A 12,484-nucleotide genomic window follows, 5' to 3' on the forward strand; every position below is an offset into this window, starting at 1 on the left:
CAAACACCTGCAAATAAACCAAACAGTCTCGATAACCAAAAGAAAATACCTGGTTTTTTTTTTTCAAATAAAATTGATTTAAAAAATTATTAATAGTAGTAGTAGTATTGTTGTTGTTTATTTGTGAGGACATTTAACACAAACCTATGATTGTGAGGACACCTCACAAAGGGCTAACACACACACACACACACACACCCACACACACACCTACACATAGACCTGCACCTAAATCTAACCACAAGCTTAACCTCAGTTATATGTAACCTCAATATATGTTTCTTATTGTTTTTCAAAAAAAATGAAAAATGACTATTATTATTATTATTATTATTATTATTATTATTATTATTGAATAATGTATGTGTTTATTTGTTTGTTTATTTGTAAAAACATTTTTTAGAGATTTATTAAATTAAAGATTAAATTAAAGATTTATTTTGTGAGGACATTATTGTGAGGACTCCTGTATACACACACACACACACACACACACACATATCCCTAACTGTATAGAATTCTTTTCAGCACTCTTTATTTCCCATCTGTTCTCCAGGTTCTTTTTCTTTTACTCTTGTTTCCTCAGTTTAAAGTCTGTTTGCTTTCACTCAGTGCTCAGAATCTAAAGGAAGTAATTATACAATTATAGAAATGAGCCGTTAGTGTCACATTTCTGGTTTTGTTGCAGTATTATAGCCGCTGCGTCCAGTCCTCCTGCTCGGATGTTTTCCTCTTCGTTTAGGTCCCAGATTAGTGAAAGCATTTCAGCGCCCGAGTCTCACATTATTATTGGCACAAAAAAAGATGGATTCCTTAAAACTCTGGAATCAAATTCCTTAATTAACTAGACCAGGCTGAGAGCTTCTTGGCTAAAATGTGTCTTTAAGAAAAAGATGTCAATCTGATGGAGAAATGTGTTTTTTTTTAGATGATGATGGACAGAAGGATAAAGGGAGTGGGAAAAAATAGACTATTGTGGTGTGCTCCATCATTCTGACTGCTGAAATCTCTCTCTCAGGGCCTTGTAGGTTTTTCATTTTGCTAACTGCATCGACTGCTTAATGCGTAATATAATCTCTCTTCTCCATCAGAGGTTAGATTGCCCAGCTGAGGAGTAAAACACTGTGGGTCATGCTGTTATAGGACAATAATCAGTGACAGGATGGTGTGATGGAGTTACTGTTACCACCCTGCAGTTGATTATTTTCCTATAGCAGCACACCTGAAGTGTTTTATTTCTCTTATACAAGAGCACTTTGCTATGCTAGCAATTAGTTCTTAATTAGAGAACGACATGTCGCACATTTGTTATCTGTTTATAGTTATATTTAATGTTGTGGAACGTGCAGTTATGTTATAGCAGCTATAAACAGTCGGTCCCTCATCAGCCTTTCTTTTTTTCTCTCTTGAAGTCTTATTATTGACTTGATTATTTTCATCTTCATCTAATAGTGTAAACTGTGCAAGTACAATGCTGAGTGTGTGGTTTTGTGTACGTGTGTCTGTCTGTGCATATAAGAGAAAACAAGGAGGTTGCAGATCTGAAGCAGTGCGAATCCGATTCCAGAAAGCATGATGAAGACCAGAGTCTGCAAGTGAAGATCCAGGCTTTTGAGGAGAAACTGGAGGAAGAGGTGGCTCAGGGGGAAGCCGAGAGAGACTCACCGGGACCACAAAGGTGTCACAGCCTGGGGCAGGTGGCACGAGACGAGCGCCGAGACATCAGGTTCAACCGGTGGGTGGGTTTAGGGTCTTGCCACGTACCTGCTGTCCTGGAGATGTAGGAAAACCTGTTACAGCGTTACCTCTGGATGTTACAAAGTGCTGAAACTGGAGACTCCTTCCATAAATGTTAAATAAACATCTCCTTACAGAAAAGTTCGAAAGTTTTTTACAAGTCCCTGTGCAAGTTGTTACTATAGAAACGATAACATATTAGAACGGACACATTAATATAAACCTGTGATGTGCAGCTGCACTACTGTCAGAGCTGCTGTTATGGAAAATTAATCAACAACATCTGACTAATCAGAGTCCAGAATTCAACAGTGCTGAGGTATAATAAAAGATAACAACGGTACATTTAGAGCTGCCTGAGGAGTTGCTGAATTAAATAGTTTTAGAGGAATGTGCAGTTGTAGAGCATTTGGTTTGCATTTGAGATTAAAAGTCATGCTGTGTTAATGAAAGCTGAAGTTCATTCACACTAGTTATTAGCTGCCTACTGAAAGGATACTGTGTGAGGATAAATCTTGCCTTGCCCTTATTTATTATTTAAAGACTATCATAATATATTGTGCTGTGTATTTTCACTGTACCAGAATAAGTCACACTGCCATTTCATCAGAAGGAACGTGTAAGCGATACTGCTGAAGGTTTTAGTGAGCTAGATCAAGCGCTACATGCCAAAGAATATAAGCACAGATTGTTGTTTTAGTATCCAGCTCTATTACCTCCAATCTCTCTCCTCTCTTTCAGGTCTAAGAGTCTGGGTTTTCATGCTGTACAGTCACGGTCCACTAACCCTGACTGCATCCCGGACGGAGAAGGGGAACTAAACACTGAGGACTACCTGATTGAGGCCACGCTTTGTCCTGAGACTGGTCTAGCAGCTTCCTCTGCTCAGGAAGAGCACAGTGAGCACCAGGACTCCGCTTCTCATGGGAAGGCAGGACAGACAGACAGCGTGGACCCTCGAGAAAGAGACCGGCTATTGAAACACCTCCAGGACAACTTGGAGAAGATCCGAGCCTTCTGCTCTGATATGATCACACGGATCCCTATACCTGAGCAATGCATCATCGAAGGTACACGGCTAGATCAGAGATGATCATTCACACCACTGGAAAGTGGCTCTTTCCACATTAGGCAGCTGTGATTGGCCAAGCTAGTAAAATTTTAACACTCTCAAGCTGCAATGATATAGAAATTATATCTTATGATGTAGTAATAGTGATAATTGATGAAGCAGCAGATGTAAGCAGTGTAAACAACTTCCTCCAGGGATCAGCAGAGGCTTATCTTATTTACTAGTACTTGTTATTTTACTTCATTAACTGTCTCCAGTGCCTACTTTTGACAGTTTAGCCTAAAAGAGTTGAGTACTGGGTGGGCTTTCGACTCGAGCTCATCGCTCAGCAGTGGTACTGGATGGGTCAAACTCGTGCTCAGTTGCTGTGCAGTTCTTTGGCAGGTTTCCTGTTCTCCACATTGATGTAACTTAACACTCTCCCACACAGCTACATTAAGGCAATTCATCAGTCTGCTAGAGATTGTGTATGAGCATAAGGCTGAAAGGATCAAGTATAGTATAGTGAATGGGCTTGAGACTGCAGTGGAGAGTTTTAGGCTAAAAGAATTGTATATTGTGTGAACATGCAGTTGAGTAGATTAAGCAGTGAGGAGGTTTTAAGATAACATAAAAACATAAGATTAGAAAACAAGTTAAAATAAATTAAGATAAGGTAAGATTAAGCTGAAAGGATTGAGTAAAGAGTGGAATATAAACTAAGGGGATTGAGTAATGAATAGGCTTTAGGCTAAGACAAGTAAATAATGAATGGGTGTTAGGTTGAAAAATTGAGTAACAAGTTAAATGAAAAGTTAAAGGATTGAGTAACAAAGTAATGAGTGGACTTTAAACTGAGAAGGAGGATTGAGTAACAAGTGAACTGTAGACTGAGAGGATTGAGTAACAAGTGAACTGTAGACTGTGAGGATTGATTAATGAGTGTACTATAAACTGAGTGAATTGAATAACAAGTGTACTATAAACTGAGAGGCTTGATTAACATGTGGACTATACGCTGAGTGGATTGAATAACAAGTGTACTATAAACTGAGAGGATCAATTAATGAGTGGGCTATAAGCTGAGAGGATTGAATAACACATGTACTATAAATGGAGCAGCTTGATTAATGAGTGGGCTATAAGCTGAGAGGATTGAATAACACGTGTACTATAAATGGAGCAGCTTGATTAATGAGTGGGCTATAAGCTGAGAGGATTGAGTAATGAGTATGCTTGTGATTCTGCTACTTGTTGATTGGGTACTGAGTAGTTATATCCTGAGTAGAGAGGGTTATGACTGAGAGAATTGAATAATGGGTGAGTTTTGGCCTGAGAGGATTGATTAGAGAGGGAGTTTTAGATAGTGTAGATCGAGTACTGGATGGATTTAAGGCTGAGAGTATTGAGTGGGCTTTAGACTGTGAAGATTGACTAACGCATGGGCTATAAATGGAGAGGATTGAGTAATGACTGGGCTTTAGGCTGAGAGAATTGAGTAACAATCAGACTTGTATTTTGAGTTGACTGAGTGGTGAGTATTGAGTATTGAGAATAAGACTGAAAGGATTGAATAATGAGTATGATTTAGGCTGAGAGTTGAATAACAAGTGGGTTTTAGACAGTGTAGATTGATTAGTGGATGGATTTAAATCTAAGAGTATTAGATGGGCTTTAGACTGAGAGGATTGAGTAATGAGAGTGGTATAAACTGCGAGGACTGAGTAGCAAGTGAGTTTTTGGCTAAGAAGATTGATTAGCGAGTGGGTTTTAAATAGTGTAGATCGAGTATTGGATGGATTTAAGGGTGAGAGTATTGAGCGGGCTTTAAATGGAGAGGATTGAATATTTAGTTGACTTCAAACTGTGAAACAATAAGCATTTCTAAACATTTAACTAGAGCTCAAGCCCACAAGGTACTGTGCATATTGCTGAAGATTGCACTGTTGCATCCAGGTAAATTATTTCCTGCCTACAATTCACTGAAGCAGTCGATCAGGTGTCACAGTTGTGCTGAGTCTTGCACAGTCAGTATTGCTGACAGAGAGCCGAGTCGTGCACATTTTTCCCTCCATCACCATTCCAACAAATCATGCTTCCTGCTCTACAACTGACTACTGGTTCTCATTCACAAGCACCAAAAGGAGTTTAGTGATTGAACATATAAGAAGTTGTTAAAATGGCACTGTTTATAATGTAGACTATAATTTTCATCGCAGTTCTTGATTTCTGTAGAAAAACAGTTCAGCTCTGGGGTAGGTCTGCACTTCTCTGGCTGTTCCACTGCATATTTCCTGTTCTGCATGCTCATAACTTCACATCTCCCCCACAGAGCTACAGTAAGGTAATTCATCAGTCTGAGTGTGTGTATGTGTGTGTGAGACAGCAGGAGGTACAGGGTTGAGTCATATTCACCACAACATGTGGAAACGGATTATAATATTACACTCAGATGTGTTGGGTTGAACAATACCTGCATGATTGGCTGAGAGGGCTGAGTAGTGAGTGGTTCAGGGCCAGGGCAAAAACATGCCAGTGTGTGGATTGGCTACGATGAATTGCCCCAGGTGTAAATACTGTCCCATGAAAAATTACTCACTGCTGCTGAGGATGGCCTCGCATGATTAGCCTAGAGATCACCATAAGATTACTGTGGATGGCACCACACAGACACTGCAAAGATGGCTGTAGATGTTCTTCCTTGGATAGCTTAAAGACAGCAGTTGCAAAGAAAAGTTTGCACTCAGATCTCCATCACTGAACAATTGATACCTTCAGTTTGATATGATAGACTTAAAGTTAAATAATCTAATGATGCGCATACGCATACTCAAGTTCCCTATAACATACTCTATAGTATACAGTTATAGAGAAGAAATGATTTATAATCGCACTATCCGGTGTCACCCAGATGAGGATGGGATCCCTTTTGAGTCTGGTTCCTCTCCAGGTTTCTTCCTCATGTCATCTCCTTGCCATTGTCACCTCTGGCTTGCTGATTGGAGATAAAGCTGCTATGTGACAAAGTCCATTGTTAAAAGCGCTATATATAAATAAAATTGAATGACATTGAAGTAAGTGTGTGAATGTGCGTGCACAGGACTGCAATAGTGTCCTGTCCAGGATGTATTCCCACTTCACACCCAGTGTTCCCGAGATAAGCTCCAGATTCACTGCGAGCGTGATCAGGATAAAGTAGTTACTCGTTAGTAATAATAGAGAAAGTAATCTTAAGGACAATAAAAATCTGTACACATTGTACACTAGGGGTGTAACAATACAGCTGCAAACATGTGACAAACATGTGACATTATGCATTGAGGAGATGGATGATACCAGCTGCATTATTTTAGTTTGTTTGAATACAAGAATTAATTAAAACCATTAAAACCATTAATTTAACCCACATCATGTTTTTTTCCCCCAATTTGTTCATTTGCCAATTTCCACCCACTAGCTAGCGCTAATATGACAACCACCACCTGGGGAGGATGAAGGCTAACACACATGCTTCCTCTAAGATGCATGAAGTCAAACTGATGCTAATGCTACGGCACAGGAGGAAGTGCTAACTGCGCTCTTCCTCATAGATGAGCTCACAGACCCCCACTATTGGCTAGTGATTGACAGGAGAGACAGTATGTCAGTCTTCTAGTCGATCTATAAGACAAACGCATTTCTGTTGTCTCACCCAGGAGCCTCCCAGGTCAGCATGTTTGACATCATCAACATGACGACAATCCTGGCTCCAAGTCTTTTGGTTTTCCCAGTTTACACTTTTTACACCTCTGACTGTTTGGTGTTTTTTTGTTTGTTTGTTTTCTTGAAAGCACAGATTTTTCTTTGTGCAATTTTATAAAGACAATGAAAATTATTTTGTAGAACTAGTTTAAAAAAATCCTATCCAGGTACTTAAATATTTTTTCCGATCTACAACTTGCTAAAGCAGAGTATGAGGTGCTGCATTTGAGACTGTTGAAACAGGTCCACTGCAGATTTCCTGTTCTGTGCAACCATAGACTGAAACCTAACACCTCCTCTACAGAGCTACAGCGAGGTAATGTGTGTGTGTGTGTGTGTGTGTGTGTGTGTGTAAAACAGCTGAACACACAAGGTTGAGTCATATTCATCAGAACGTGTGGAAATTGAAGGTAATGTCGCATTTCGATGTGTTGTAGCAGGCAGAGATCACGGCTTTGCAGGGCTTTACAGTAACCGACAATCTGACGTCACTAAGTGCTTACGTGCTGCTCGGTGAATTTTTCTCCCATCTGGCATTTTATGGAACAGAAGCTTTTTTTCTTCTTTTACATACTCGGTAGTATCACGTAAAAACAAGCAGTGTTAAATTTACACCTGTTTTTAACTAGTGTGCCTTTTCTCCTTTTCTTTTACATTTTTTTTCATTTGGTCACATTTATTAAATTCTACATTTATGAATGGAGTAATGAATTATACTGTAGTGTGTTAAATTATTTGTAGCAAGTTTGTGTGCATGTGAAAAGAGAAATTATGTTGGAGAAAGAAGTATAAACAAGTAATAACACTGAATTTAATATTTAACTGGTTCTGAATGTACATGATATTGATGGCTTACGAATGAAGGAGTATTTAATATACCACAGCACTACTGAATGATTGAATCTGATTGGTCAGGAGATGTTCATTATTTTTCTATAACAGCAGCTCTGACAGTAGTGCAGCTGCAAATGACAGGCTTATATTAATGCATTCGTTCTAATAGGTTATCGTTTCTATAGCAACAGCTCATTCACAGAGACGTGTACAGCAGGACACTCTACACTAACTGATCCAAAGAGACACGTAATTGTTTATATGGTAAAGGTTACCATTTATGGAAGGAGTCTCCAGTGTCAGGGTAAAGCTGTGATTCAAAGTTCTTCAGGACAGAGCAGTTGACACTTCGCGGTTTCTGAGTAATGTAACAAACTGCATTTTTTGCTTTTGTCTTATTAACTTCAAGAGAGAGAAAAGAGAGTCTGGAGAGGGAACGACTGCATCACACCATGCTGATGTTGATTATTTTATTCCTTATACAGTATATTACATACATATGAACTGGGATAGGGATAAATTCACATATTTACAATATATTTTTTGAATCCATTTATTTTTGTAAAGCCGCTTTGTGACAATGTTAAAGGCGCTATACAAATAAAATTGAATTGAATTGAATATACACGTATACAAACAGACACAGAGTTACTTGGATACAAAAATAAGGTCCATGTGTACTCCGAGAGAATGCATTAATGCCTTCAGATAAATATTTACATGAATTCCAGGTTAGAGATGGACGTGTACAGTATCTCTAACAGCATACCCCTACCAGCATGTCCCCATGTCGCCTTCTTCATATGAACCTCTTTTACACCAACCAGCAGGAGTACTTTTCTTTGAACTCCCTATAAACTGAATTTTACAGCTCGTGTCCAGGCAACATGTCCGAAACCTACAGTAAAGATTTAAAAGCTGCAGTTATTTATAAGTATGTGCATCTATCTCATGAGACGGATGTGGAGGAGAGATCAGAGCGTGGAGCAAAAAAAAAAAAAAAAAAAACATTCCTACACACATACACACACTAAACATCTATACAGACACTTCTGTTCATCATAGGTTTTTCCTCACAGCTCAAAGTTTTAGAGTTTGTACAGACCAGCATCCCCGAGGTCGAGGTCATGTGATCATGTGATCCCTGGAGAAGATTTTACTGATGAAAGTGATCTCACTGCTATCAGTGTGGCTCTAAACCGCTAAATCACCAACTCACTCCTCTGCTTCAGGGAACAGGGATATGACATCAGTAACAGGGAAAAATGATGTAAAGTGTGTGTGTGTGTGTGTGTGTGTGTGTGTTGCAGATACCCAGCAAGGCTGTGTTGCTAAGCTATCATTTTCGTGTCCAATGAAAGGTCATTACTGTCTGTACGGGAAATCCAGCTTCTCGCTGTGCAGCGGTCAGCCCCACCTCTGGATACGCATCATGCTGCTCGCTCTGCAGGTCAGTGTGTGTGACTCATATACACTATATAAACATTTTACTGAGATTATCAGTGTGAACGTAAATCTTTCAAGCCTTAATGATCTTTCTTTAAATGTCCCATGAAAATAATTGCATTCAAATATCATGGAGGACCCTAGGGGGCGCTGATCACTTTCTTCATGAGTATATTAGCATTAAGGGTATACAGTTTTACGCAGTTCAGCTGTAAAAGTGCAAATCTCAGATGTACTCATGCTACTTACAATGACTACAGATAATTGCAAAAACATCAATCTGCAAAAAAAAGCTGAAAATCGTGTTGTGTTTCTCGGTCACATGACAAGCTGTGTAGCTTCAAGAGAGAAAAAAGAAGAGTTAAGGAACGACTGTTTATAGTTGTGTAAACAGATCACATAGTACTATAAACAGATCACAAGTATGATGTGTCACTCTCTAATAAATGAAAAATGATCATTTTGGGGAAATTGCTGTCGTAAACACTTTGGGATGTGTTGTTATTGGATAATATTCAACTTCAGGGTGGAGACAGTAAGTCTGCTTCATCACACCACCTCATGGTTGATTATTTTCCTATTACAGAATGCTCCCAATTGATTAATACCTTACACATTACATGAGTTTGCACGTTTCTCTATTTTAGTCGAGACAATCGTATCACCAAAGTCCTGGATTTTTTTTCTTTCCGACTATATGGAATTATTTTGGAATTTTTGGAGTGACCAAATCCTCATATTTGTTTATGTCTGAGGAATCAGACCAATGAGCATGTAGGTTTTGAGGATGTGTACATATGACTGTGTGTTTTTGTGTGTTTGTGTGTCACTACAGAGCAAGACGGATGAAGCTCTAAGCTCTGAGGATGTGTGTGTGCAGCAGCTCAGGAGACTTTGGGAGAAAACGCAGCTTAAAGGAGCTCACAGCTTCGAACTGGCCATGACGCAAACTGCTGTTCCACAGAAGAAGGTAAGACAGGTGAAATATTACCTATATCTATATTTCTGCTTTTCTTCCACTTCCCTCCTTCATCCCTCACACAGGGCGGATACAGGCTGCCCAAGGGACAGGGACAAAAAAATAAAAAGGGGAAAGAAAAAACAGGAGCACCTAGAGGGCATTAACTTGTTAACTATTAACTACTAAGGGATCCTCTTCTTTCATGTTGGAGCATCTAGAGGGCACATCATCACATTTTCCTGCATTTGGGAGAGCCTATAAGGCACTTTGTCTCATTTTTCTCCTTTGGAAGGACACCTTAGAGGATACTTGATCATGGTTTCACATATGTTGCAGCACCTAGAGGGCACATCATCACATTTTCTTGCATGTGGGAGAGCCTGTAAGGCACTTTGTCTCATTTTCTCATTTGGAAGGACACCGTAGAAGGTTCTTCATCAGGTTTTCACATATGTTGCAGCACCTAGAGGGCACTCCATCTCTTACTCTTGTATGTAGAAGAGCCTATAAGGCACTGTGTCTCGTTTTCTCTGCTGGAAGGACACCTTAGAGGGCACTTCATCAGGTTTCCACATATGTAGTGGCACCCTAGAGCGCACTCCATCACTTTTTTCCATTTAAAGGGCAGCCATTAGGGCACTTCATTACATTTTCTCCATTGTACGGGCACTTTATCATATTTTATCGTATATATATCATATCTATCAGCACTTTTTCAAGCCAAATGTAATGATGGGTCACTCCTGAGGGCACTTTATGGGGCACCCTAGAGTGCACGTTATCACATTTTATCTATTATATGGTCCTCCCTAGATGGCACTTTCACAATATTTTCTCAACCATGGGGGTGCCGCACTCCCCCTTCCTGGCCCCCATGAATCCACAAGTGCCCTCGCATTTGTCTCATTTCTCTGACGAACATGATGGTTGACCCCTCACTCCTAAATCCTCTGCATGCTTCAGTTCTCACCTATGACCTCTCTCCTGACACAAGGAAATCAAAACAGGAACGCTAATCACAAGGAGGATATTAGCTATTAGTACATGAACACAATTAGCTAAATGGATAGCAGGCAATAAGCCAAAATTATAAACAAAAATAGGAGCAAACAGTACCCAAAAGAGAACGGGTCACCATCTCCTACTACTTTTCTAGGCTGACTTCGACTTTAATGGACTCCTTTACATGGTATATTGCCAGCATATTGCTAATTTGGTTGATAATCAACCAGTGTTTTATGCTTTTTGCTATTTTTGTGGCCACATTATAGATACCAGTCTGCCAGTTGACTATTAAAAAAAAAAAAAAAAAGACTAACTTTCTTTAAACTACAGCGTTACTGAATTCTGGATTGTGATTGGTCAGAAGGTGTTGATTAATTTTCTGTAACAGCTGCTCTGACAGTAGTGCAGCTGCAAATCTCAGCTTTATATTAATACACTTATTCGAATATGTTATCGTTTCTATAGTAACAACTCATTCGCAGGAACTTGTTTCACAGATGTTCCACAGCAGTAAATGTACCTATATTCAGCTAGGGTGTGGAGATAAGCACAAACAAACAAACAAAAAAGTGTCACAGTGTTCCAGAGGTTTAGAAATTTCAAAATATTAAATAATAATTTCACAACGTCCATTGCTGAGCACGCTGCAGAATTCCCACTCTGCAGGATTTATTGTGGTTACAGAATGAGGAAAGCAGCACAGTGGTTTGCTTCTCATAATGTCTTCTTTGTGGTCATATCTTATCTCAAAGTGTTGCGTAAGCAGGATCATCCACTCACAAGCTTGTGTCTCTAAAGCAGACGTCATGGAAGTGGAAATAAATAGGTCTAGAAGGGAAACCCAGCTGTTATTCTGCCTTCTCATCTCTCCTGTCGCTTTCTTTCTTATCGTAAAAACTAAGAGCAGTGCGTCTTCCTTGAGTGTGATTTACTGCACACATGTTGAGAATGTGCCAACCATATGGACCATGTGTATATCTTTCAGTGCTTTTCCATTAAACTCCATAAGTACTAAAGTATAAACATCTAAATCTCAAACCAAAATAAATTCTTCTTCAGAAAAAAAAGTAAAAAATATGATAAGTTTCGTTGTTGAAACCCTACAAAGTATATACACACAGCAGACGGCCAAGTTCTAGCCCCCTCTTTCAGGTATTCTCATAAACTCCGTTTTTAAAAAGAAAAAAGGTCCTAGTGTTGCTATAACATCGCCCTGGCCTCGGCTTGGCCTGTGATTTATTGTCTGTCCTGCTCTTAAAGGCCGGTGTTCACGTAAACATCTGCACTCGACTGACGTAGTCCAAAATGGCCTGGCTGCAGCGCTCAGTGAGCTGCTAATAAACACTGTACCGAGCCTCTCTTATCACTGGAGCTCTGTTCTGTACTCCAAACCATGTGTTGTTGATAACCTCAAAAGCCCATCAGGCTCTTCATTTAATCAGATAAGTATGCTGAGACACTATCATGACGTGATCCGTTCCGATTCCCATGCCAATTAATGATCTTCTTGCTCTGCTTTAAGTTGGCTGTCCATCCAAACATAACGCTCATTTCTGACCTCATGTGTGGCTCGTTCTTCTTCAGCTGACCATGGACACTTTTTCTTTCTATAATAGCTACTGTCTGGACAGGAACATCACTGCCTACGATATACGCTGATAGGTCAAAAAGAAGACAGAACTTTGCAACCTCTGTGGATGAGGAGCAGA

At 39.6% G+C, this 12,484-nt stretch overlaps 1 protein-coding gene across 5 annotated transcripts in view; it reads left to right on the top strand.

Annotated features, from left to right (window-relative positions):
* Positions 1–12,484, top strand: part of veph1 (ventricular zone expressed PH domain-containing 1) — a 107,906-nt gene that overhangs the window by 48,293 nt on the left and 47,129 nt on the right. For all 5 annotated transcript variants that reach the window (XM_026927188.3, XM_026927189.3, XM_053234978.1 and 2 more), the window contains exons 8-11: positions 1,520–1,735; positions 2,479–2,807; positions 8,674–8,813; positions 9,645–9,779. In XM_026927188.3, coding sequence (XP_026782989.1) covers positions 1,520–1,735; positions 2,479–2,807; positions 8,674–8,813; positions 9,645–9,779 — 820 coding nt within the window. The remainder of the gene's footprint in view (positions 1–1,519; positions 1,736–2,478; positions 2,808–8,673; positions 8,814–9,644; positions 9,780–12,484) is intronic.

This window comes from Pangasianodon hypophthalmus, chromosome 6, assembly GCF_027358585.1.
Source record: "Pangasianodon hypophthalmus isolate fPanHyp1 chromosome 6, fPanHyp1.pri, whole genome shotgun sequence".
In the NCBI taxonomy this organism is placed as follows: domain Eukaryota; kingdom Metazoa; phylum Chordata; class Actinopteri; order Siluriformes; family Pangasiidae; genus Pangasianodon; species Pangasianodon hypophthalmus.